The 27619-nt window shown below is 42.6% G+C and overlaps 1 protein-coding gene across 1 annotated transcript; it reads right to left on the bottom strand.

Moving 5' to 3' along the window:
• Positions 1 to 27401, bottom strand: tbc1d17 (TBC1 domain family, member 17). Its single transcript, XM_052043195.1, has 16 exons — positions 27308 to 27401; positions 26064 to 26138; positions 25359 to 25479; positions 23093 to 23303; positions 22474 to 22585; positions 21610 to 21783; positions 19974 to 20105; positions 16401 to 16504; positions 15481 to 15575; positions 13564 to 13680; positions 11909 to 12009; positions 11199 to 11298; positions 7389 to 7486; positions 6255 to 6371; positions 4552 to 4638; positions 1 to 3291 (listed from the first exon to the last, which is right to left on the bottom strand). The coding sequence occupies exons 3-16, from the start codon at positions 25438 to 25440 to the stop codon at positions 3067 to 3069; spliced, it is 1755 nt and encodes a 584-aa protein (XP_051899155.1). The 5' UTR covers positions 25441 to 25479; positions 26064 to 26138; positions 27308 to 27401; the 3' UTR covers positions 1 to 3066.
• Positions 27402 to 27619: the final 218 nt, after the last annotated feature.

Below are 27619 nucleotides of genomic sequence, written 5' to 3'. Positions count from 1 at the left end.
ATTAACTTTATTTTCAGAAGATATTTTTAATGTCATTTTCTTTAAATTATTTTCATTGATTTAAAGGAACATGCAAAATACTAGGGAAAAAGAGCCAATGTGCTTTGACAAGAGATGAGTTTCCGCCCCACATTTGCTTCCCGTCAAGGGCTGCAGACAGCCAAGACCTCAGTGAATTTGATCCTTGGCATCCAGCTCAGCTTAAGTAGTCAGGCCGGATTCAAGACAATCCATTAGTCTGGTAACAATCCAATTCAGTAGTCTGGTACTTACAAACACATTTGGTTTACCACCAAGCCATAATCAGGGGAGGTCTGCTTATTTGTGTAAAGAAAAGGCAATTGATTAAAAAAAGGTCAGATCATTGTGTAAGATATATTTGAGTTTTATTATTGTTAAATGTCACAAATCAGGTCTATAGTTTCAGAACGATCAGCAGAAGGGTCCACAGTTAGCAGCTCAAGGCTGGTGACATAGGAGCAGTAGTCAGCATAAAATGACAGTGACAACCTGTGGCTGGAATTGAGACAGGCAAAGGATAAAGTGGGACAATGTGCAGTATGTTACAGGGCATTGGTAGAGCTCAGGATTAAGATGGCCTGACCCTTAACTAGCTGGCAGGAATCTGATCATTACACTCAGTGGCCTTTCCTCCAGTCAACCTTTGGATGGTTTCTGCTGGTTTGACACCTGTCATCCGACATCTACCTTACGCAATTGGTGATTCATAGAACATTTTGCAGCGTTTGCACTGCACCATCTTCCATGATGTAGTTGATTTGATGTGTAAACAATGATAATTACCTCAGGTTATTCTAAACACGTTCTTTTATTGAATCAGTATGGGGCGCGTCAGTGATGGGGACATGAAAACAACAACTTTAGGCACTCAGTGGGTTAAATACTCTGTAGAGCTTTTCCTACACTGTCCTGTCAAATATTCCCAGAGCAGGAACAGCTGCATGGGAAAAAGAAAGCAGACTAGATACTGAGCAAAGCCATTAAACAATCCCAGAACAGGTAGGGTGCCCCTTTCACACAGAGGAAAGCTCCTGCTACCCAAACCAGACAGGGTGGTTTATGCCTAAGATGTCTACTGTCTGTCCGAAACTTGCTATTTCAGCAGCCCATTGCATCCTGTGGCTAACTTTGGAAGCTCTGTGTTCCAGACACTAACAACGCCTCAGCAAGTGGATGGAATAGTATGGAATGCAAGTGCTTTTTTTCCAAAAAAAGTCTTTTCAGGAAACTCAGAAAAAACTCAAATAAATGTGTACTCCAAAAGCAGAGAGAGAGAGAGAGAGAATAGAGAGAGAGAACATTGTGCAATCTCTCTCATATTCAATATAATTTGAGTTACATCAAACTTTACTCTCTCTTCTATTTGGCACAATAGAACATAACTTCAAATTTGTAATCTACTCATTCAGATACATATTTGTACTACAGTGATATATATATATATTTTTTTAAACCAGTAAAGAAAAATCTTCAACCAATATTTAAATACAGCATAATCACAAACCATTAAACATACAGGTAGAAGAGACTTCTCACTTTGTATATTTTGCAGCCTTCTCCATCACTAAGATGGATTAATGAAGTCAACATCAAATCCATCAAGTCAACAAAAATAGGTTTGTGAAAAAGAGCTAATTTATAGGATGCCTTAACACACCTCACAGCACTTAAATATTCTGAAGTGATGCTTAGAGAGTAGATTAATAGACCATTGTGTAAAGGAGGAATCTGCCAGGACAATGGCGCTATACCGAGGTGATGAGTGATGGGAGTAGGAGAAGAATGCCCAAATCAGCAAAATCAAGAGGCAAGAATCTCAGCAAAACTGAGCCAAGTCCACAATGTTTGTTTCTGACAGGCAACAGTGGCACTTAGGAGGCAGAGGGTGATTTAAACCATGTGAAATGTAGTGATTAGAAAGGGGACATAGGGAGACAGGGAGCGCTGCTATTATTTTTCTTCAAATAAAAACAAAGAATGTTGGAAATATTTTGCAGAACAGATAGCACCTGTGAAGAGAGAGTGTATCTGAGAAAGCAGGACCCAGCGAGGTGCAGAGCTGTGGCCGATATCAGTATGATGAATGCTTGCTATCTTGTAGTGAACATGGAATTAAACTTACTCCACGGGAGTGTGGCTGCAGTGCTGCAGAAGGTGACAGTAACTAATGTTCCTTTGGTGGGAAAAGAAAGCCCAAAGCAAAATGCTGAAAATCTGAAACTAAAGCCAAAAAATGCTGTAGATTTTCATGTGTTCATCTATGGAGAGCGAAGTGGAGTTAATGATTCGGGTTGATGAAGTTTCATCAGAGCTGGGAACGGTTGGAGATAAAACGTGTTTTATGCCACAGAGAAAGTGAGCAGAGGTGGAGAGAACAACAGGAGAGACTGAACGACACAATTGGTGGTGGTGGAACTGATGGAGGGAAATAATGTTGGTGAATAATAACACACCTAATAAAAGGTGTGGTGCTGCTTTTATGTAGTTTTTGTTATTTCCCCATTTTTTACCATTTTCCTTTAGCTAACATCACCATTGTGTCATTCAGTCTCTCTTGGTCTCCACCCTATCACTACCCTTTGGTTCTTTCCACTTCTCTCCCCTCCTCCGTAACTTCTAACCTTTCTGAAAAGTCATCAACCCAAAATGTTAACTCTTGTTTCACTCTCTACAGATGCTGCCTGACCTGTCGAGTAATACATAAAACCATTCAGAAAAATAGCCTCTGAAGATGGGAGCAGCATTCTGCTGTGCAAGGGCACTCAAATAATCTAAAAGGAGTAACCGATTTGCAATGAGATGTTGGCTGCCTACAGGAACCATGATAAACATCACGCCCATTTATGGTTACAACTCTCCAGAACAAAGCAAAGTCAGTGATGGACGGATATTGTCCATGTCACAGGGTTAACTGGATGGAGTCAGTCTCATCTCCAAAGCTGCTGTTAGGGTAAACATCTTGCTCAAGGCTTTGGTGAAAATGTGCATCTTCATTGTGAGCTTGGGGCTTTCTGTTGGGGGGAGGCGGAGGGCCCTCCCCGGTACCTATGGGCTGTGGGTAGACTCGATGGTCCCGTCGTCAGTGTGTAGAATCTCGATGCTGCTGTCGGGCAGGCTGTGCGAGGCGCTGTCAGTCAGCTCCGACTCGTGTGTCTGGCTGGGGGATAGTGCCTGGGGCGAGCTTCCGATACCGGAGCCTGAGCTCGAGCTGGGGGTGGGGGTGGTGTCTTCTGCCAGACCCAGGATCTGCTGCACGCTCCGCTGCAGCTGCTGTTCAAAGGAGAGAGAGCTGTGAGTAATTAGCTCCGCGAGCACGCATCACTCTCTGCTGTCATCCTTCCCGCTACCCTTCCCCTGACCCCTCCCACCAACTCCCTTGCTGATTCCCCACTCCCTGTCACAGATCCACTGTCTCTGCTCCCCAACTTCCAAATTGGCTCAATCAGTGTTTCCAATGGAGGCTGCATCGATTCATTCCACTGCACCTTTCTACAACAAAACTATTAGTAACTTGTTCTAAAGTGCATTATTTTATGTATTTCACGGTGCTGAATCATTCTCTATCCTCACTTCACTCTTACTGAGCAGTCTTCTTTGCTTGGTATCCCTCCCACCACCTGAAGTGGTCAGAGTCATCCACCACAGAAACCAGCCATTCACCCAAGCCAGTGTTGACCATCAAGCCATTATTTACACCAATCCCATTTTATTCTCCCCACATTTCCGTCAACTCCCCCCAGATTCTACCACTCACCTACATGCTAGGGACAATTTTCAGTGGCCAATTAACCTATCAACCTGCATGAGAGTTGTGAATGCTGCCCAGTCCATCACACAAACCAGCCTCCCTTCCAGTGACCCCATCTACACTTCCCACTGCCTTGGGAAAGCAGCCAACGTAATCAAGGACCCTTCCCACCCCGGACATTCTCTCTTCTCCCCTCTCCAACCAGGCAGAAGATACAAAAATCCGAAAGCACGTACCACCAGACTCAAAGACAGCTACGATCCCGCTGCCGTAAGACTCTTAAATGGACCTCTCGTACACTAAAGGTGAATTTTTGATCTCCCAATCTAACCCATCTTGCACTTGTGTTTACCTGTACTGCACTTTCCCTGTAACAGCAACACTATGTTCCTTGTGCATTGTTTCCTTTTTACTACCTCAATTTACTTATGTTTTACATGACCAGTCTGGATAGCACGTAAACAATGTTTTTCCACAGTATCTCAGTACACATGACAATAATAAACCCATCCAATCAACTAAGCCAACATGGGAGGAAACCCGAGCACGTGGAGGAAACCATGCAGCCACAGACTCCACACGGACAGTACTTGAGGTCAGGATCAAACCCCAGCAGACTGAGCTGCGAGGCAGCACCCCTACTCGCTGCACCACTGGGCTGCCCCCATCCCATCGAGTCCCCATCCCAGACAGGTTCACATGCCACACAAAGTCATAGCTGTGGGGGAGATGGTGGTACATTACGGCAACTGTTGCCCGTGGTTGCCCCTGCCCAGACTCACCGGACAGGCAGCCAGCTGCTGGTATATGGCTTCTGCCCTGCACAGGATGTCCTCCATGTTCAGTCTCATGGTCAGCTCATTGATGTGCTGCAAGAGAGCAAAGAGGAACTCAGAGAACCGAGACTATCAACCTACACCAGAGCACTGATGCAGTTGATCACTGTGGCAGTAACTATTGAGTACTCAAATAATCACACAATGGTGAGACCCAGGAATGGGTCAACTAACCATCTGCTCCCCACTGCAGGTTTTTAAAGTACTGGTAGACCCCAACAATGGGGGAAAATAAAACAAGGTAAAAGGGGGAGGAGTAGAGAATATGTAGCGTGCTAATATTCCACAACCTCCGGAAAAGCAAGAATGTCATGCAAAGACACTTGAATCATTTAGGACATCCCAAAGCACTTTACACCCAATTAAGTACTTTTGAAGTTTAGTCACTTTTTTAAAAAAAAATTCATTCAAGGGATGTGTGTTTTGCAGGCTGAGCCAGCATTTAATTGCCCATCCCTAGTTGCCCTTGAGAAAGTGGTGGTGAGCTGCCTTCTTGAACTGCTGCAGTCCTTGAGGTGTGGGTACACCCACATGCTGTTAGGGAGGGTGACCCAGTGATGGTGAAGGAACGGCGATATATTTCCAAGTCAGGATAGTTTGTGGCTCTGAGGACAGCTACTAGGGGCTGGTGTTCCCCATGCTTTTGCTGCCCTTGTCCATCTAGCTGGTAGAGGTGGTGAGTTTGGAAGGCGCCATCTCAGGAGTCTTGGCAAGTTGCTACAGTGCATCCTATAGATGATCCAAACTGCCGCTACTGCGCGCCAGTGGAGTCAGTGAATGGTGTGGATGGGGTGCCTATCAAGCAGGCTGCTATGTCCTGTATGGTACTGAGCTTCTTGAGTGTTGTTGAACCTCATCCAGGCAAGTGGAGAGTGTTCCCTCACACTCCTGACTTGAGCCTTGCAGATGGTGGACAGGCTGTGGGGAGTTAGGAGGAGAGTTACTCGCCACAGATTCCTAGCCACTTGCATGATGCAAGAAACACAGCAGCCAATTATGCACAGCAAGCTCCCACAAATGGTAATATATAACTAGACAATACATTTTAGAGATGTTGACTGAGAGAGAAATGTTAGTCAGTACACTAGAAATAACCCCCCGGTGCCTCTTCAAATTTGTGTTGGGTATTATTCCTGTATATCCACCCAAGAGAGTAGACAAGGCTCGTCAAACTGAAAGACAGCACCTGGCAGTGCCTCACTCTCCTGGTACCACACTGGGCTAGATTACTGTGCTTAGGCTTCTGTCGTGGGAACTTGATTTCAGGCAATGGTGCAACCCACCCATCCAAAGAATGTACATGCATGTAGCACGTGTGACACACAGGTATCTCAGTTCCCTCAGAGCCATTAAATGCAATGGAATTTCAAATCAATTAGAAAAGCAAGCTTGGCCTCTTATTGTGCCAGGCATCACAGACTGGATTTGAACATGGTCTTCCCCTGCTACAGGGAAGCAGAACCCTTTGAGGCTGTATCAATATTACTATTATTAGGTACCATTTTCCTGGTATTTGTTAGAAAGTGAAACCATGGCAAAGAGCAAAGTCTGAAGAGGTGAAGATAATGCATTCTGGTCATCAAATTAAAGGAAATAAGCATGAAAATAAAGCAGGGAATTGCGTTTTATAAACATTTCTGAGCGACTACCTTGAGTATCTCATTGAAGCCATAGCTGGGGTTCATCAGTGCATCTCGCTCAGAGTCCAGGATAGCACAGCACACCAGCAGGTGGAAATTAGGGCATGGATGTCCTGTCCATTGTACCTGGCAGCAGGGGAACAAAAGCAGAGCTCGGCCAATCAATAACTACATGACAACTGCAAAACAAACTCAAAATGACTAAACATGGTCCCGGGATCCTGTGGAGAACTGCAGCATGGGTTACATTCTATGGTAGTTTGCTGGTTCATAGTGGAACAAGCCACGCCACTCAGCATCACTCTCTGATGTATCCCACATCCCTCACTGTTATATAGGTGCACCAAACACTTCTTTTATAACTTAAAAGATTTATTGATTTTCAGGATCTTGGCATTGCTTGCAAAGCCAGTATTTCTTGCCCATTGCTAAGTGCCCTTGAGAAGGTGGTGGAGAATCATCTCCTTGAATGGAAGAGGTGGAGGGGTGACGTTACAGGAGTATACAAAATTATGAGAGGCATAGATAAGGTGGATGGGCACAGTCTTTTTCCCAGGGCAGGGGAGTCTAAAATTTGAGGGCAAGGTGAGGGTAAGGTGAGAGGGGAAAGATTTAAAAGGGGATCGGAGGGGAAAATTAACCTATCAACATGGGATGAGTGGGGGGACGAACTGGAGAACCTGGGAGAAATCCACATAGCCACAGGGAGAACATGCAAGCTCCACACAGTCAACACCAGAGGTCAGGATTGCATTGGGGTCACTGGAACTGAGAAACTGCAACACTAACTGCTTTGCCACTGTGCTGTCCCTATGGAGAGAGTTCAGGGGAGTTGACCTAGCAGCATTGCTCTTGTGTAGAGCTGGCACAGGCTCGCAGAATGAATGGCTTCCTTTTGTGCTCCTGTCTGCATCTGTGTCACGTGGTAACCAACGGTTAGATCACAATAAGATGGGCTGACAGCATTCAAAGATGATCTCATCACACCTGCAGCTGCCTCCTTAACATTGTTGAGTCACTTCATTCATTTCAGGAAAGTCTCACAAAGCTAAGCAATTGGAATTGCATAAATTGGACATCTAGATAACATAGGTGTGAACATTATCAATGCAGTTTATCACTTCACGGATGCAAAATACATACCTCCCAAAGCCGCAGTATATCCGGAAAGGAAAATTCCCTCTTAAACCAGATGAGCAGCCAGCGGAAGCAGAAGCACAGGTTTCCTGACTCTCTAGAATCTGGTGAGAGAAGAGTCATTGGAATAAAGCTGCATAGCAAGAGTAGGCACAGCCCGCCATCAGAGGGCAGTGTAGGCATACCCCAGCCATCCAAACAAAGAGCGTAAGAAAATCGCTTTCCCCAACCAAAGAAAAGGTCATTGAAACAACAGCCCCCTTCCCCCCCTTAAAAATGAACGAAACCCCTACAAAAGGTACCATAACCCTCTAAAATCAACAATACACTGCAGATAAATCAAGAGTAAAAGAGCCCCCAGAATTATAACCACAGGGTTGGCCGATCAGTTGTCTCCAATCAGTAAATGTTGATCACCTCACATTCAAAGATCAACAAAAAAAAATTCCATTCATTAATGTGCTCATTCCAGTAAATGTGACAGAAGACCAGAGATTTTTTTTCTAATCAATGGAATATTATCACCAAATGAAAACAATGAACTAAAGCAGATAGTATTTATTGATTTCAAGAGACTGATATTTGGATATTTACTTTCACTCAACCCTCAATACAGATAACACAGAGTTACATATGGAAAATTCATCTTCCTGGCAGTCTCTACTGTTATTACTGTGGATTAGAATTAGCAGTAACAAGGTTTCTTTAAAAGCTTAAACAAAAATTGTGATGGGGTTCTGTTTCCATATTAGTTCCAGAAGTTCGTAGCAACCCCTACTAACCCTCACTCAAATCAACATTGGCCGTATGCAGGTGTAGACAGTAACTGTCAGAAGCTATCCAAGCACGGAGCTTGAATCTGTCTCAAACCTTGCCCAGACGCACAGGAACTGCCTCTTGAAATCAGCTTGAGGCCTGGGAGCTGTCTCTCTTGCAGCCTCTGGGGGAGAGAGAAATGTAGAAGCAGCAGCAATTGCCAATGCTACAACATTCAGGCCCCCACTGAATTGGATGGAGTCTGTCCAAACGATGGCTTTCGATTAACAGCTGTCAGGGAAAAGAATAATCTGTTCTGTTTATACTGTGAGTAGGCCAAGAGATTAAAGCTAATGTGAGGGAGTAAGAGAGATCCGAGTCATACAGCTGGTCATCAACCACCCATTACTAATCCTACATCAAATCCTAATTTTTTTTTCCCATTCTCTCAAAAATTCCATCAATTCTCCCCAGATTCTACCACTCACCTATATACCAGGGGTGATATTCAGTGTCCAATTAAAGTACCAATCTGCAAATCTTTGGGATCTGGGAGGAAACTGGAGCACCCGGAGGAAAACCATAGGGTCACAGAGAGAATGTGCAAACCCCACACAGAAGCACAGAGGTCAGGATTGGACCCAGGTCTCTAGCACTACAAGGCACACTCACTGTGTGGCTCTCTATACAACTCAAACATCCTCGATCACCTTTTTGCAAGAAGAGCCAGTCTATCACAGACAAGACCCACAGACACACAAGGAGGTCTCCAGTGCTTCTATTTCTCAATAGTTTATTTAATTTTTAACTCTGTTTCCTATTTCAAGATATTAAGCATGCGTTTGACCTCATAGGCATTACATAGCTCCAGCATCTCATGCAAGCAGCCTATTTTTATGAATGAATACTAGCAGTAGGTGTTCTCAGCCTAGATAACTGCAGTTGCAGTTGGCATCACAACTAATCCCAATCAGGTCACTCCTCACTTTTGGAGAGTGGCCAGTGAGTGTTGATCACTTATGGATCATGAGTCCTGGCTGGCTATCTCCTGGCTAGCTGGGGTTGGGGAGGTGGGGGTGGTTACAATGACAGTGTTCATTGTAGGCATGTGGAAAACAGAAACTGACCCAAGAAAATGGAGATGGATTGATAATGTGCTGGAAGAGATTGGTTTTTTAAGACATTTTTATTTTACATACAAGGGGAGTGAAAGACTGTGGCAAGATTAATTGCAAGCAAAGCAATTGACAGCACAAAACGGAGATTGAACCTGGGACTGCCAGGACTCAATTACATTATGAACAAAATGGTCGTGCCTCATAATTGCAACTACGTTGGGTTAAATAATAAGTGTTGATGCGCTAATAGGAACACACGTGGCTCACAGGACATCCTGAAGCTGATGACATGTAGGAACTCTCACCAGCACACAACTGAATCAACATCTATTTCCATTTATATAGCACCTTTACTGTTCCAATAATGTCTCAAAAGGTCTTCACAGGTTATCTTATCATCAAGCATAAAGCTGAAAGTGAAGCAACAGTAACGTTAGGGCAAGTGACTAAAACCCATCTCTTGCACCAAACTTTTGAGCAGCTCATCGAAGATGTAGAGATAGAAAGGTTTAGATAAGGAATTCCAGAACTTGGGGTCTTGGCAGCTGAAGGCACAGCCATCAACGGTGGACCAATTTACAGGATGATGAAGGTCAAAACTGAAGGGGGCAAAGATCGTAGAGAGTTGTATGGCTGGAGGGAGTCAAGAGAAATGGGGTAAGGAGCGACTTGAAGAAATATGAAAGTAACAATTATAAAATTGAGACATTGCTTAATGGAGCTCCAACATAAGTTAGCAAGCACACAGATGCATGGGTAAACAAGCCATGGAATGAATTAGGGCAGCAGAGTTCTGAATGACCAAGAGAATGGAACCAGAAAGGTCAGCCAGGAGTGCACCGTTACCGTGAGACTTCATGGTTCCAAAGGCATTCTGGAGGATTTCAACAGCAGATTAGCTGCGCCAAAGAGAGGTGGAAATATGTAGACTTTGTGATGGTATAGATGTGGAATCCGAAACCCAGCTTGGGGTCAAATGACACTACGATTGCAAACACTATGGCTCAGTTTCAGACTGATAAATAATAAATGCAATTGGAAATACAGGAGAAACGTCTTCACCCAGAAGATCGAGAACGTGAAACTTGCTGCTACAAGGAGTGGTTGAGATGAATAGCAAGACATATTTGCGTGGAAGGGAAATAAACTCGAGGGAAGAGAGGAACTGGACGCAAATGCAAAGAAAACTTTGCATTCATAAATATCATACATCACAGAAACAAGCCCTTCACCTCATCAACCATCAAGTATCCATTTCTACTAATTCCATGTACCAGCACTTGGGTCCATGGCTTTCTATGTCTTGGCGATTCATGTGTCCATCCAGATACTTTGTAAAATGATGTGAGAGTACCTGCCTCCACCACCTCTCAGACAGTGCATTCCTGATTGCAAACACCTTCTGGTGAAAAGAAATTGTCCCTACACATCCCCTCTAACCCTCTTGCTCCTCACCTTAAACATATGCCCTCCAGTGTCTCTGTTTTGGGGAAAAGTTTATAATGCCAAGTGGTTTACAGATGAGGTGCTTTTGACATGCAGTCAGCACCATAATGAAGGAAATTTGTCCTCAGAAAGTTCACACAAACAGCAATGTAATAATGGAGAGATAATTTATAGTCAGTGACAAACACAAACATTGCTGAGAACTCCTCAACAGGGTTGGGTGAAAGAAGATGGGTAGTCTCGTCTCTGACAAAATAACCAAGCCAGAACAGACAGCCAGGTGCCACATGAAAGCCCATATCTCTATTGGCATCATTCAAAAGCCATGAGGAAACTGAAGTCACTTGCATGCACAAGATACAAAGAAAAATAAATTGTGACTGTTAAACAGAACACTTACAAATACAATGGGCTTCTAAAGACAAAATGACAGCTGTGAGGACACAATGGACAGCAGTTACTACTAGAGTTATAGATGCTGGGATACATCACTGACCTAGAAAGTCACAGAGGGCAGAATCCAGGACCCTCAGCAGTAGGGCCAACTTTTCCAGCTGTTCCTTCATGCTCTCTTGACTTTCCTCAAAATTCCGGTGCTGTGAACAAAGGCAAGGGACACTTTCATGAGCAGGGTTTACACAACCAGAGATTAAATCCTTTCCCTGAGGATCGGTTTCTCAAGCTCATTAAAGGACCTCCAGAAAATAACATTGGCTAAGACATTCCACATTAACTGACTGCAAAGGATCACATGATACCTACTGACTACCTAAAGTATCATATGACACTCATGAACCAATCAGAGCAGCATGCTATATACTGCCAATTGAACATTACGATTAACATCTTTGGTCCTATGCAGAGTATTACCCTTAAGAGCAATTAATAGCAGATAAATGACTAAGGGAAGAAAGCAAAACCTGGTAGGATGAAATTACTGGTCTATGCCTCTTTGACTGAGACTTAAGCTATATGGTGCGCAAATAAGGCACATGCTAGTCAGATACACACAAGAGGCATGTATATGCAGCGAGGACTCAGCTTAACGTGAACTACAACAGCCATTCTTCTGCCTGCTCCTTAGGGGTTCCTGAGGCTGTCCAAGGTGATACAGGAAAGGATACAGAGCCAAGGCTCCAGAGGCAGCTACACATTCTCCATTCCTGTCAAAGCAGAATGAACATCCCTGCCACTGAGGGAACTCACCACTTTCTCCATGAAGCCTGTGAAACACCAGAAGGAATCGACTTCATTCTGGGTCACATATAGTATTGGAGAGAGGAGGTCGCTCATTCCCTGCACGTAACCTGTACAATAGAGCAACAGGAACTATTTCAGATGTCAGCTTAGAGGGAGGGTGCAGAGTAGATTTATTAGAACATTATAAGGGATGAGAGGCTGGAGAAATTTTCCCTTGAACTGGAAAAAATTTAAATGTTATAGGAGTAGGGAAGCAGGCCCTTTGGCTCACTGAGTCCGTGTTGACCTTCAAGTACCCACTTACACTAAACCTATTTTATTCTCCCCACATTCCCATCAACTCCCACCCCCCAGAGTCAACCATTCACCTACACACTAGGGGCCATTTACAGTGGCCAATTAACCTACCAACCCCTACGCCTTTGGGACAAGGGAGGAACTATTTAAAGGATTTGATAGGGTCAATAAGAAAACTCTTTCTACAGGCAGGAGGTCAGCAACTAGGGGGTCACAGATGTAAGATCATATGTAAAAGAACCGAGAATTAGCATAGTTTTTAAAACAGGGAGGTTTTATGATTTTGTATTCACTGTCTGAAAGGGCAGTAGAAACAGATGAAAGAGAAGCTTCAAATGGAATTTGAAAAACACAGAAGGGACAACTTTTAAGGGCTGCAGAGAAACAAACAGAGAGATCAGGATTAATCGTAATGGTCTTTTAAAGAGCTGGCATAGGTATGATGGACTGAGCGGCCTCTTCCTGTGCTGTCAATTCAAAGATACTATACAGACAGCAGTGTATAGCACCTTAGCACACATTGTAACTAGATGCACAAGCATTCCTTTCTCAACTGGATCCAGTATGGATGGGTTGATCATCTCATTGCTGTCTGTGGATTCTGCTGTGCACGAACCGGTTGTTGTTATTTGGCCGAGTGATAACCTGAATTTATTTGTGAATTTTATCTTAGTAAATACAATCCAAAAACGTGAAGAAGAACACTGAGCAGCAAACATCAACTCAGATCAGGTGATAGGGAAGAATGTGGTCTCAGTGGTTGAATTGTACCACAATAGCTGCAGGACTTGAGGCATATACTGGAGAGACACCAATGAGGTGGTTGGGCAGGAGCTGGGTTGGAGAGGAATCCATTGGAAGGAGCATTCAGAAATGAAGTCAGCGTTGGGTCAACCAGAGGATGGGAAGAGGCTTGAACGATGGGACGTAGCAGATAAATTAGAATACTTTTTGTTTTGCTTTACAACTAATTTCACAATTAAAATATTTTTATTATCAATTCAATCCATGCTGATCTCCAATTCATGCTCCATAAATGTAAGCCCATATCTATGTTGCTCTTGCCAATACCTTATAACAAGCTTCCTTCACCCATTCTTCTGTGTTTGCTGACTCACACTGGTTCCCAGTCCATTAAAAGCTTCACATTGAAAATTCTCATCCTAAGCCTGCAAACCTCACTTCACCAGCCTCCTGCCCCAAACTCTTATATACCCCTGAACTACAACCCTGAGATATAAATGGCTCACACTACTGAATCAGCTACATGTGCCCTCAAAGTTGGGAATCTTCTCCTTAAATTTCTTTACCTCAGCAACGTCTGTGTGTGCGTGCGAACGCAGAGAAACAAGGCAGGATCTTACCCAGATCGAAGTTGTACATGCAGTAAGTCATCAGCACATCATTCAACAGCACCAGGCCTGGGTTGTCATTCCCCTCATAGAACTTGTTGTTGCGATCAGTCCTGCTAACATCTCGCTCTGCAGGTAAAAATCAATTTTAGTACACAGTCTCCAACGCTAATGCTAACTGCTAACTAAGTAAATGCGGTGCCCAAATGATTAGCAGCCATTTGGACCAACAGGTCAGCAAAAATGGGATTTCTCAACAGTGCTGCAATTCAGACCCCACCAATATCAAGGCTGGGATCCTATAATGATGCAGGTGGCACATACTAACATAAGCAGCAGTAGTTCAGACTCCTTAAGCCAGCTTTGCCATTCAATATGATCATGACAGGTCCAGTCCTGGCTCTAACACCACTCTCCTGTCTTCCCATACTTCTCAATTGCATTGCATGTAAAATGCCTGTCAATCGCCTCTTTGACTATATTCAATTACTTTGCCTCACAACTCTCTGCAGTACAGAATTTCAAGGATTCATGACCCTTGGAGAAGAACTTCTTCCTCACCTCCATCTGAAACTTTGGCCCCTAGTTCTAGATTCCGCCATTAGGAGGAAACATCCTCTCAACATCAATCCAACTCACAATCTTATATATTTCAATAACATCACCTCTTATTCTTCTATACTCCAATGAGTATGGACCTAACCTGCTCAACCTTTCTTCACATGTCAACCCCTTCAACCTATGGATCAACCAAGTGAACATTTTTGGCACTGCCTCCAATGCAAGCACATCCTTCCTTAAAAATGGAGATCAAAACTTGACTGAGGATTTCATGTCCATCTCACCAATACCCTGTAAAACTGCATCAAAAGACTTCCCTACTTTAATGCTCTATAGCTCTAGCAATAAAGGCCAACATTTCATTGGTTTTCCTAATTATTTGCTGTACCTGCATGCTAACATTTATGTGCTTCATGGATTAGGAACCAGATCCCTCTACACTGCAATATTCTGTCATCTTGCTTTGTGTAAACAATGACCTGCTTTTTCCTTGTTTTATGCCCACAGTTGCCACCCAAGAGCCATGACCCATGAATTCAAATTGCACCATCAGACACATTGGACAGATTGTCAATATGAATGCAGTCAGCTTTAGGGACTGTAGATGAAATAGACAGGCACAATGCTGAATATTTATAGCACTGTATATGGGGAAAATTTGATTTGAAGGTTGTTACACCATTTTAACGGGCAGTTCATCACCACCTTCAAACACCACCTTCATCACATAAATAGTACAGTACTTGAAAAGGTGATTCAGGGAGTACATAATTAGTAATTTCAATGGATTTTGATCCAAAGGGTTAATCCCACTCCCCTTGTAAGCCATTACATTCATCCCATTCTACTGTCTTTAATAGAATATGTTGTTAGCATACTTCCTGCCCTCCACTATTGCCCATAGATGCCCATTAGGCAAGTCTTGGCATTGAGTGTCAGGAACTTCTAGAGTACTGTGTTAGCTGTGGCTATTTGGTAGTGCTTCAGAGACTTGAGCACAGAAGTCAGGTCAATGCTTCTAGTGCAGCTGGAGTGCTGTACTGGAGCAGCAGTTGCCCTTTGGTTGAGATGCTAAACAGAAACCCAGCTGCCCTCTCAGATAAACATAAACTATCCTTGGCTGCTAGCTGAGGAACGGCAAGAAACTTATCCCTGATATTCCACCCTTAATCACCCCACCATTTGGTTGTTTGGTAGATCTTGCTTGGTTTCTCACATTATATTTCGGAAGTATTTCATTGGCTGCCAAGCCCTTTTGTATAAGTTAAGGTTGCGAAAGTTTCCTCAGAAATATAAGTCCGTCTTTCCTTAGATCTCTGATCACTATAGATTGATTTAAAAGTTCACTCCTCTCTCCAACAAACTCACCAATCAGACTCTTATATGCCCGTAGCAGGGAGTTCCGACGCTCCTGATCCTCTGTCACTGACTTCCACTGCAGTTTCATCCGGAAATATTCATCCCTACAGAAAATCACCAATATGTTAGCTTGTACGGTCCAGGGAATGGAAGATCTGAGGATGTAGCTTACTTTTTTGGCTAGCTTGGACATTATAAGCCACGACGTGGGAGTTATAAGGAAGGAATAATTTTTTAAAAATGCAGCTTTGTGTCAGGATTCAAGCACACCTTAGACAGACAGAGGTAAAGCAGCACCATCCCATTGGGCTCCCAGCTCATTTACGATCTGGGTTAGAAGGCTCTCTGTACCGTCAATTACAGAGCAAGAATCCTCCCACTCTCTGCTGCCAGCATTCTCCGTTCTCCCTTCCTTGTCTGTCACCTGTAACCAAGGTACTCCTCGAAATCTCTAAATTTAAATGTTCCAATGAAGATGTTGGACTCCTTGCCTAGTACCTCATGATTTGGTGGCATATCCTGTTACACAGAGCTTGTGTGAAGTGCTGTGAGATGTCTTAGTTCATTAAAAACAATGTATTAATGGAAATTTTCAAGTCACTTTGCAGTAAACTCAGTGGCTGCTCTGGATTCACAGCAGCTCAGAACTAGCTAGGGCTTACTGAATTTAGCATGTTCACAGTCAGTTAACAAGAGTGTAAACTTAGAGCCTGTAAACGTAAATCACATTGAAAGATATGTCTGCATCTGAAGTATGCTACTAAAATGCATTACTTGTGAATTCCATCAACCCTCTAGTTAACTGCCCTCCTCTGGGATACCTCTGCACTTGGCCTAACACCCAAGTTTCCACATGCCAGTGCAAACAACCACATTGCCTCCTCGCCTCACTTTTTCCAATGCAGGTCACAAGTAGAATTGCTGCTTACGTTTTTTGCTTTACCATAACTTTGCGTTCCTCAGCTGTACTGTCCCAGGGGTAGTATCCCAGCAGGAATTTCCAAACTTCCCGACGGATGCTGTGGCACAATCCCTGAGATCAAAGGAATAGTGAATAAATTGGATAGATTAAGGGATTTTGACGGGAAGAATCGAGAACAAATGGTTTCCAATGTCGAGGATTGGTAACCAGACAGCACATCTTTGCTGGCAATGAAGCAATTTATTGCCAATTCCCAATCACCTATGAGCTGCCCTCTTAAACAGCTCCATAATGCTGTTGGAATAGAGATTCTAGGATTTTGTCCCAATGAAGATGAAGGAACAGTGATATACATCAGAGTCAGACTAGTGTGCGCTTTAGAAAGGATCTCATTGATGGTGGCAGTACACAAACATCTTGGGAGTGAGTGCTGTGGTTTTGCAAGGTGCTCTTGGAAGAACCTTTGGCGAGTTGCTATGGTGGTAGCCAATTCATGCCGCAACAACAGGGTGCTGGTGGGAGAGGAACTGAATGTTAACACAAGTAGCAAAGAAACTAGAAGGAAGCTAGGAAAGTGTTTTTCGTTAAATGTAGCAAGCTATGACAATTTGGAATGTACTACCTAAAGGGGTAACATGAGCAAAGTCCATAATAACTAAATAAAAGAATAAAAATATGCTGGGCTAGGGGAGAGAGAGCAAGTGATTGGGCCCTAGCTGAAAGTTCTGGGACAAGTAGCCTCTGCCCAGGGTGTACAACTCCATGACTTAACTGTAGTGTAAATGACAGCAACAGAAGATAAAACATGTACACCGAGTGCAGGAACACCCACTCACCATCTCATTAAGAAATAAGCCATCCTATACCTATAATAAGGAGGTCCAAAATGAATATGGGAAAACAAGATGCCCAAATGTTAATTAAGAAAGATGTTGTATTTCTACAACCTTCAAGCCCTCAGTACTTGCCAAAACACTCCACAGCCAACAAAGTACTCTCAAGTGCAGCCATATTGCAACGTAGGAAATGTAGCAGCCAATCTATGCATAGCAAGATCACAAACAAACAATAAGTTGCTTGCACTGTTGGTAGAACAATGGAAGGTGAGGAGGCGTTCACTAAAAATAGGGCATTGGTCCTCACAATCTCTTCCCAGTTATACTAAGTATATACCAAGTACCCAGTAAATACTCTGTCTATATTTCTCGCTGCCTTAAGTAAAGCAGCCAGCATAATCAAAGATCCCATCCACCCCAGACATTCTCTCTTCTCCCCTCTCCCATTGGGCAGAAGATACAAAAGCCTGAAAGCACATACCACCAGGCTCAAGGACAGCTTTCTATCCTGCTGTTACAAGATTATTGAACAGTTCCCTAGTACAATAAGATGCACTCTTAACCTCACAGTTTCCCTCATTATGACTTTGCATCTTATTGTCTACCTGCACTGCACTTTCTCTGTAACTGTGACACTTTATTCTGCATTCTGTTATTGTTTTACCCTGTACTACCTCAATGCAGCATTGTAATGAATTGATCTGTATGAACGATATGCAAGACAAGTTTTTCTACTGTACCTCAGTACATGTGACAATAATAAACCAATTTCCATATTTAATTCTATGGAAATGAAACCTGTCATTAGTCACACGCATAAAATCATGTTTATGATAATACTGACAGAAGATGAATACTTATCCTTAAGATCTCTGTACTAGTATTGAATTGGAGCTTGAGATATGGATCTCAGAGGCAGCAGAAAACCTAGCCAACTCAGGTATGGCTTGTTCTTTCATCAATGTGAAGCACAAACCTATTTTCTTCTCTCCACAAATGCTGCCTGACATACTGAGTATTTCTGGCATTTTCCATTTTAGGCTTGTTCTTTCCTTCCCCAATTTAGCAAGTTAAGCAGTTCGATTGTGGTACAGCTTTGCAGCCCATCTCCTGTTAAACTTGTTTTAAATGTAAACCATGCCTTGAATCTTTGGACAGGAACATTGATCAGGTTAACCAAACTATCACTCTGACGTATTATCAAGCAGACACAGCACAGGTAGAGACTGGAAGACAGCTCCCTGTGCACTTCCCTTGAATATGATTAGGGTCCAGTCCTTGCTCTCCACCCATAGCTCACAAAACGTTCTACTCTTATTGTGTTATTATTGACTTTGCTTGTATTACCTTTCCAGGCAGTCATACCTTGTTCCATTAAAAAAAAGTCCAGTGATCAGGTACAGATTATTTTTCCTCTTTATATCAACAATTGAAATGTAAAAAATCCAGTACAAACTCAGTCAACTTTGACTTGTCTTCCTAGTGTCTCCCACAGACTTAAGGGCTTACTATATAAAGTAGTAATTTACTAAGTTAATGTCTGGAGGCCTGAAATTATTGATCTGGAGACACACATCGAACCACAGCAGGTGAGGAATTTAAATTCAGTTACGTCTAGCATCAGCAACAATAACATAAAACAAGTGGATTGTTTTGAATATGGTTAACAAGCCAGAGTTCAAGGGGCAATTACAGCAAAACTCGGATATCCTGTATCTGACCATTCAAAAGTCTCAATGGTTCAGTATCTGGCTTATCAGGCAAATGGAAAATGCAAAAGTCACTGGGACCCTGGCTCCAGTCCTCTCTGAGCACTCACCAATACCCTTGGTTCCTGCCACCCCATCGTACTCCTCAGTGCCCCACATGCCACACTCCCATCCTGCCCTTCAGGGCCCCGCATCCCACTCTCCCATCCTACTTGCTGGGGTCCCAATTCCTGTTCTCCCTGTCCACTCACTGGAGCCCGATTCCCACGCACACTATAAACACTCCCTTGAAACTTACCTTGTTCCATTTTCTGTGTTCCCTTTAAACTCATCGGGTTCACTGAAATGATACTGGGTAGCATCTTCTAAAGGAGGGAATTAATGAAGTAACATCCATTAGCCCTGAAAATCCACTAGCTCGGCACCAAAGTCCCGAACATGTCAGATTAACAGAGTTTTACTATAGTGATAATACTGGCCTTCAGGTCAGTTTACCTCAGCTCTAAATGGTCAACCCTTTATCCTGAGACAATGCCAATCCTCCTCAGTAAAATCTCCAAGTATCTATCCTCTCACACTTCTAATCTCCAGATTATCAACCCATTCTTCATGCTAATAGATTGGCCCTCTCACCTCAAGGGAGCAGAACTCACATTCATCTCTTAATGGAGTACCATTCAGTAAATACAAGAGGTAGAGGCAGCAGTAGGTCATTCAGCACTTTGTGCCTATTCTGTCGTTCAATGAGATTGTGGCTAATCTTTACCTCAGTGCCAGTTTCTTGCTTCAATCTCAAATCCGTCAGTCCACATAACATTTAAAAATCTATTGGTCACTGAACCACAGAACTACTTGCACTTTCTCACAGTATGCTCTGTTCTCGGTTCAAAGTTGTTAACAAAATAACTCTAAATTCCTGCTTTATTTATGTTATCAAGCTGTAATTAGGACAAGGATACTTTGCGATAATGGCATGAAATGTTTTTAAATAAAAATACAGAATCTGATAATGAATGAATGAAGGAATTCACCTACTCCTTTAAAAATCTTTTTCTTCAGTTCTTCCACATCCCGAACCCTTCCTTCTGGGTCCAGATGTTTCTCCCACTCTGTAGCCGTTAGAGTCTCCTGCCGCTGCACTGTGGGCCTCTGACCAAGATCAGCTTGCTAGTAAGAAGGACATAAAGATCTTAATGCCCCAGAGAAAGTTTGGGTGCAGATGTGTAGAATCTCTGCTTTAAGTACAGGATATCACTGTGAGATTTCCACTTCTGTTTCATATTACACAACATACAGCACAGAGATAGCCATCAGGCCTTGTAGGTCAATACTGACATTTAGGCTCCATGACAGCAGCCTCCCACCCTATCAAATTATTTCTGCATTTCTATAGAATGTTGACCATTCAGCCTATCCAATCTATACTAGCTGACAGAGGATTCTTGCTCCCCCACTAATTTTCCCTGTAGACCTTTCTGCCTACATTCCTACCCCCATCCCCTTCCTCACTCACCACCAAGGTTCTATCACTTACCTGCACACCAAGAGCAATTTACAGTGAACAATTATCTGATCAATCTTCATGCCTTTGGTCATGCACTCATACAGAGTCAGAGTTATACAGTACGGAAACTGGCCCAACTCATTCATGCCAACAAAGGTGTCTTTCTCAGCTGATTCCATTTGCCTGCATTTGGCCCATATCTCTCTAAACCTTTCCCATCGACGAACCTGTCCAAATGTCTTCAAAACGTTGTAAATTGTACTCTCTACCACTTCCTGTGGCAGCTCCTCTGTACATCTGTGAATGTGCAAACTCCATACAGACTGCACTGGAGGTCAGAATCGAACCCAGGTTGCTGGAGCTGTGAGTCAGCAGCCCTACAGCTGCGCCACTGTGCTGTCCTGCATTATAGTCCTGAATGTGGATTCATTGCGGAAAATGTCAGGAAAAAGATACCATACCAGGCAGCATGAACATTAGAAGATAACATCAGTGCTATGCTGTGTGTTGCTGGTCTGAAGGAATTATAGAGTCTGGGATCTTCATCAACACTAGACTGGAGAAGAAAAATTAGTCTTTAATTACCCATGCTAAACAAATGCAAGAGTATTGGCTGTCGGTTGTACTCACCTCCTACATATTTTGGTTCCACTGACTTCAAATGAACTTAATTTGCAGAGTGCAATTGATGCCAATCCACTTATTTAACACTGCTGATCAAAGATGCATTTCTCATCCTGTATCCTTGCTTCTGTTAACACAGATTTCAAAAAGTAACAGGTTCACAATGCTTATCTCCTGCAGACCAGCAATCTGCAGCACTATAACCATTTTAAATTTATTGGTGGACTATGTTTTCCACTAATACTTCCTGAAATATGTCCAGCATTCAGGCATAGAATATGTTGTTAGGATGGGGGAAGACTCACATGAAGCCTAAACACCAGTATTGATCTATTGGCTATTTCCGTGCTATAACATTAAAGAGAAGGACAAGAAGAAGAAATCTTCCAGTGGAATTATTTACTTCAACCAGAAATTCTCCCAAAATAAGATGATATAAAGACTTAAATTTACTGGTCTCTTTCTCTCTCAATTCTGTCATCATCTTACAAAATATATACATCAGCAATCAATCTGTCACTGGTTTAGAGATTCACCACTTACACAGGTGATGACCTCGAAGCCTGGCTCATCCTGCTGGTCTAAGTCCAGCCCGGTTGCCATCTCACGTATTGGACGATGGCGGGGACCATCTGGGGGTCGCAGAGCTTCACGCAGGAAGTTGGTCACTTTGGAAAAGCTGCCAAAGGTCGCAGCATAAGGGTCTTGTATGAAACGCTGCAGAAAGAAAGAGCAATGCTCGATATTTTCAGCTACAACCATTGAATGACAGGAGGCCATTCAGCCCACTTTGAGGGATCTATTGTAAATGTATACAAACAACCCCATTCTCTTGCCCTTTCCCTATTCCCCTATCAGTGCCTTAGAGGTTTGTGACAAAAGTTCATGATACTGATTTCTTCATGAATTGAGGAGAATGTGCCTATATTCTCTGAGGTTTGGAAGAATGTGAAGTTAAACTGAGATTTCCACCCCACCCCCAAAGAAAGCCCAAGACAGTCCTATTGGTTTCAGAAAGAGATGTTACTAATCAAATTAAGAAGTTATAGAGGGCGCTTTACTGTTTTCCCTATCCTGGGAGTAATTATTGGGATGGGTTTGAAGAAGCACTATGCTGTACTCAACTGATATTGTTCCTGATCTGGGAGTGTTTGAATTGACAGAGTCTTCACTACAGAAACTGTTCTTCTCTGAACATAGCACTGATCGTTTCACTTGGGTAAGCAATACATTTAACCATAATGGTTTCTGTTTAAAAGTGGATCTGCCTATATTAAACACTAGTATTGCTGGTATTTAATGGCGATCAACACTGCACAATATGCATGAAGGCCTCATGAAATGGATATTGATTAAATCCCAACCTGTCCCCATTAAAATAAGCTTCAAGCAAACAGAATTACTCACTGACACCAGATCTGAGGAATGCTCATCGAACAGCTGCAACTCATCAAAAGACTGAGACAAGGCATGGGAATCATGAGAGTAGACCAGATAGAGACGAGAGTCCTTCTTGGACCTGCCAATCAGCATTGATAACCACTGTCAACAAACCATTAAATTAACTGCTAGCAGAATCATGCAACCATGTTATACACCAAGCAAATTCAGACAGAAAACTGGAAACAAACTGAACCTTCCTCAGTAAATTCCAACAGCAATTCACTTCATTAATAGAATAAGCTCTGGAAGCATTGACAAAGATTGAAATAGATTGGAAGGTAACAGCTGATTGATACTGGGAGGGGTCACTATATTGCAGTCAGGAGTGATAGTCGGTTCTTCTCACTATTCCAACCCCACACTTCTCTAAACTGGCAGTGATTTTACTGAACAAACACATCAAAGGCACTGAACAGAAATTTGTAAGCCCCAACTAAAATGGGAAGCAGCCTCTACATGGGATATTATAGTCCTTGCTTCACCAGGAAAATGTCATCTGTGTTTATAACCGGAGCAAAACAGACTGCACCACTGAGGTGAGTGGTCCAATGGCACAAGGTGAATGCAGGTATTAGATACTCACGTAGCCAGAACCACGTATTTACACAGACACTTGAGTAAAGCTCTGGTGCCACCAGCATGGAAGTGAAGAGCTGGAAAGGAGATGCCATCCTTGCTGATGAAGATGAGGTATGACCAGCCCAGGCCTGGCTTGTTTTTCCGGATGGACTTCAGCTCTGACAGACTGATGGAGAATGCCCACTTGCTGTGTGCTCCCGGGTACTGGGCAACAGCTAAGAGATGGCATGAAAAAGGACAAAAGGAAAACATTTAACCAAGGAAGCCTCAAAGAACAGGTTTTGTGCACAGAGCAACAAGTTATTCATCCCACTGGATCCACCTCCTACATAAAACCACATTTACTTCTTCAATTATTCTGCCTCCTCTTCCAAAGCAGTCATCCTTATAAAGATGCACCATCAGAACTTTCTCCAGGCACATCACCATAGTGCAAATTAAAAACTGCAGATGCTGAAAAGGTGATAGAGAAACAAAGAAATGTGGAAGCTCTCAGTGGATCAGGCTTAAAATGCTGACTCTGCTTCTCTTTTCAGAGATTCAGCTGATCTGCTGAGTGTTTCGGGAGTTTTGCATCACAATTGTGGTCTTTCTTCATGCAACAACCTAAACAGAAGGCTATGGGATCACATTGGGCCTTACAACTCAGCTGATTCTGTTCTTACCTGGCTTCTCATGCATGTGGGTCACTGGACCAAATTCAACTACATCATCTGTTGAGGGGGACCTTCCGAATGACTACTGTAATTTTTCTGGTGCAGGTACTCTCACACCACTGCTTGCGTAGGGATTTGGGCCCAATGGCAAAAAAGAATGGTGATAAATTTCCACGTCAAGTTGGTATATGAAAAGGAGAGAAGCCTTCAGGCAAGCAGTGTTTCCCATGTAACTACTGCCCTTGACTTACTTGGGCAGAGGTTTGGGAGACATTATTGTGCAGTGCAATTTGGAGGTGGTATATATTACAGCTGCTGTGCACCAGTAGTTAATGGTGGCATTGAACGTTCAGGTTGGTAGACACTGCCAATAAAAAGGACAGCTTTATCTGGATGGTCCAAAGTGTAGTGATTAATTTCAATTATTTGAAGCTGGATGGTGCTTTTTCATGCAGGACTGCCAGCATCATAAGTGATATCACCTGTTTATATCCCCAATTTGAATCCACAGTTCAAACTTAAATGAATAGATTAGTCTGGTAATTACATCTCTCCCAAGCTTCTCTCAACAAATATGCATAGGCATTCCCGTTACTAAAATACTAGAGATACTATTTTCTAAATTTTGCATGATTTCTTTCTCACAAAGCTTTAGACCCTCATCCTAATGGTCAAATTTGCAAAGTGTCTCTAACTACACACTAAATTACTAATTTTATTCGCAGGATACGTCATTGGTTAGGTGAGATTTCAAAAGATACTCAAAGGGTTTTGAAAGAGTAAATAAGGAGAAACGGTTTCCATTAGCAGAAGAGTTGCTAATTAACCAGATCAAAAGAATGAGAGATAAAAGGTAATTGTTACAATCTGGAAAGCAGTGCATGAAAGGCAGATTCAATTGCAACCTTCAGAAGAAAGCTGGATAAATATTCTGCGGGAAAAGTTTACAGAGATATGGGACAAGGACAGGGAAGATAAATCTGAATAGATCTTTAACGTAGCTGACATCAGCAGGGTAGGCCGATTGCCTCTTTCCGTTTGGTATAATTCTATGATACAGTCAGTGCATGAATTTTCAGCATCACTGGGATTCCATCTGCAATAGGGATGGGAATTTCTATTAACTTTAGGGTGTGAGTACTCGAGCACTAAAACATTAGAGTACTTGATCCCTAAAACTCATTTGGCCTATCTTTCCTGTCTCAAGCTCAACTGATGGACCACGCAGATGGACACAATGTGTATTGCTGTTTCCAATCATGACTGTAATTAAAACCTGTCCACTTTCAGGCATCCTACTGCAGCCTATGGAAGATTGCTTGATGAGCAGAAACCTTCCTGATTATAGTTAAGGAGAAATACTTTCATTTTCATTCATCAAATGATATGAATGAAAAATTTGAGAATATACAAGTTCTAAATTGGTGCTAAGTGACACTAGTTACCTCAATTATTTGAGAACTCAAAGTCACCCTAATTTGTAATATACTTAACTTCATTACCCTTGATGCTGTCACTTTTGTGCAAGTGCCAGCACTTTATCTTAACAAGCAGATGATTAACATGCAAAAAACAACTGTTAATGCATTACAGTAATGAGCTGCTGCTTCTTACCACGTACATCCTCCTGTGGCCGCGTCCTGGTTCCAACTGTGCTAATAACGGCCCAATCAGGTTCGTAACCTGGGTCAAACATATCTTCTTCAGTGTGACTGGCTCCATTCACAGTGGAATCCTGCAAAAAGCGCAGAGTAGCTGATAGAAGCAAGGGCAACTGTGGATACTAATAAATGAAAACATGTGACTTGGCACTGTAACAAGGTCATTAGGATTAAACTGTACTCTCCTGTAAATGAACACTAAAATATAATCTACTTAAAACAGGTTAAAACAGAAAAGTGGAAAACAAGTCATAACAACCAAACTGATACTAAAACACTTTTGCTTCTTTGTCTTTATTTAAAAGCCTTAATTTTAACCAAACTTCTCCTGCTAATACTCTATCCCCCACCACCACAATTCCTCTGGGAAGTACCTTGGAGTACTTAGATTGAAAGCACCATACAAATGCAAGTTGAAGTGGTTAGTGCATTTGTTCTGTGACCGCAAAGTGGAAGAAGCCTCACTTCTGCATCTAATCTGTGCTGGAGCTATCCTGGATTGGTCCAAGTTGACAAGTGAAGGGAAAACTGTCAAATTCTCCATAGGATGGGGCCTTGCTATTTGACGAAAGTAAACAAATACATGTTGAATAAGAAATTAAATAAATATTCAACCCAAACACTTCAGCCCTGTATACTGTAGACCCAGTATATTTACCTTTTTGGAGTACAGGATTTGAGAAGATTCTTCACTCTGACCTACTGGTGTCCAATCCACGACTGTATCAGGACCCTGAGGGTAAGAACAAGAATAATCTAATTAAGACTATTGGGGGGGAAAGATTGAATGGGAATTCCACAAATTGGAGGTGGGGGGGGGTGGTGCAGGGGGTGGTATCCATTTTAACATTTTGCTCAATATTGCTTTCTACTTGCATCAACATCAAGTCAAATTGGGCAGAGTACGAAACAACACAGCACCCAACTCCATTGATTCCCCAAGGACTGGTTAGGTTAAACAATCCTCTTACTTGTGTCTCTGGGACTGTTGTGTAGCATGCCCAACTTCCACCATTTGCTCACAAGATTAGCAGTACCCATCACACAGCGCAGCAATAGAAAATACACAGCGTTGTGCTTGTGGCAAGGGAACAGAAGACCAAAAAGATTGAAGTATTGGACAGGAATAGGGCAAAGAATATGGCTGGAAGGAAGCTGCAACATATTGTCTTAAAAACCCAATTGTTTAATTAATTTCTTTCAGTGCAGGGAACCTAGTGATCCATGGTAATCTGGTGCAATTGGCATATTCAGCCACACAGTGCATGATCACTCATAATGGAATGTCCCACTGACTACAATCAGCAGTCTGGTGAAGGGTGAAACATACACCATTTTTGTCACTGCCATATGACAAACAAAAACAAACACACAGGTTCTTCATTGTGCGTTCCTTTTCTTAACAAAAAAGGATTAATTATTTGATTGCATCATGCTGCTTCTTAGACTTGGAATGGGTCATGTCGGCAACTGACTGCGCCTAAAATTACTTCAGCAAACATGAAGCATTTTTGGGATGGCTGGTGATGACAGAGTATTGGAATTAGTTTTAGTACAGTGCCCCCTCTACAAATCAGTCACATTTGATAGAAGTACTGATTACTCATATGTTCAGCATGGATGTAACAGCTGTAACTTGCGACAGCTCTAAGGTACAGTTTGGATGAATGGAGGGTTCCTTGACCATTATTTTATACAAAATCAGAATCTTACAGCGCAGAAGGAGGCCACTTTGCTCAAAGTGCCTGTGCTGAAAGGGCTGTTCTGTTTGGTCCCACATCTGTAACTCTGCAAATGAGTCCATGTCATCATGTTTGATCTGCCACACACTGAGATCCTGGAAACAGCAATCCTAAAATCAGTAGCACATGACTGCAGAATACTTGCGTTGAACCCCCTCACCTTTTCAATGATCCTGATCACTCCGGGGATGTGTGTATCTTGGTCATGTGTCCGTTTTGTGCTTGTGTTTAGAAACACACCATCTTTCTCAAAAGGCTACCTGAAAAGCAAAGAAGAAAAAATTAAAATAATCATAACCAAGGCTGCAGTCTAGTGAAGGGCAGGAAACCCAATTAGAAATCCGTGCCAGAAATATCTGAGTACAAGATCTCATCCGAGATGATGCACAGGCCATGGTTTCTATTGGGCTCAATTATCACAGATTAGTAGACTAACCAAGCCAATTTGCTCAAATATAGATAGTAAGTAAAA

This window comes from Pristis pectinata, chromosome 33, assembly GCF_009764475.1.
Source record: "Pristis pectinata isolate sPriPec2 chromosome 33, sPriPec2.1.pri, whole genome shotgun sequence".
In the NCBI taxonomy this organism is placed as follows: Eukaryota; Metazoa; Chordata; class Chondrichthyes; order Rhinopristiformes; family Pristidae; genus Pristis; species Pristis pectinata.
The sequence above is the reverse complement of the archived record's forward strand: the minus strand, read 5'-3'. Positions and strand labels throughout refer to the sequence as shown.

Excerpts from the sequence above, each read along its gene's own strand:
- tbc1d17 (XM_052043195.1), bottom strand. The coding sequence starts at position 25,440 with ATGTTTGACCCAGGTTACGAACCTGATTGGGCCGTTATTAGCACAGTT. Across the intron at positions 13,681-15,480 it reads GGCATATAAGAGTCTGATTG|AGCGAGATGTTAGCAGGACT; the intron begins GTGAGTTTGTTG and ends TTTTACCTGCAG. Across the intron at positions 12,010-13,563 it reads CATGTACAACTTCGATCTGG|GTTACGTGCAGGGAATGAGC; the intron begins GTAAGATCCTGC and ends TCTATTGTACAG.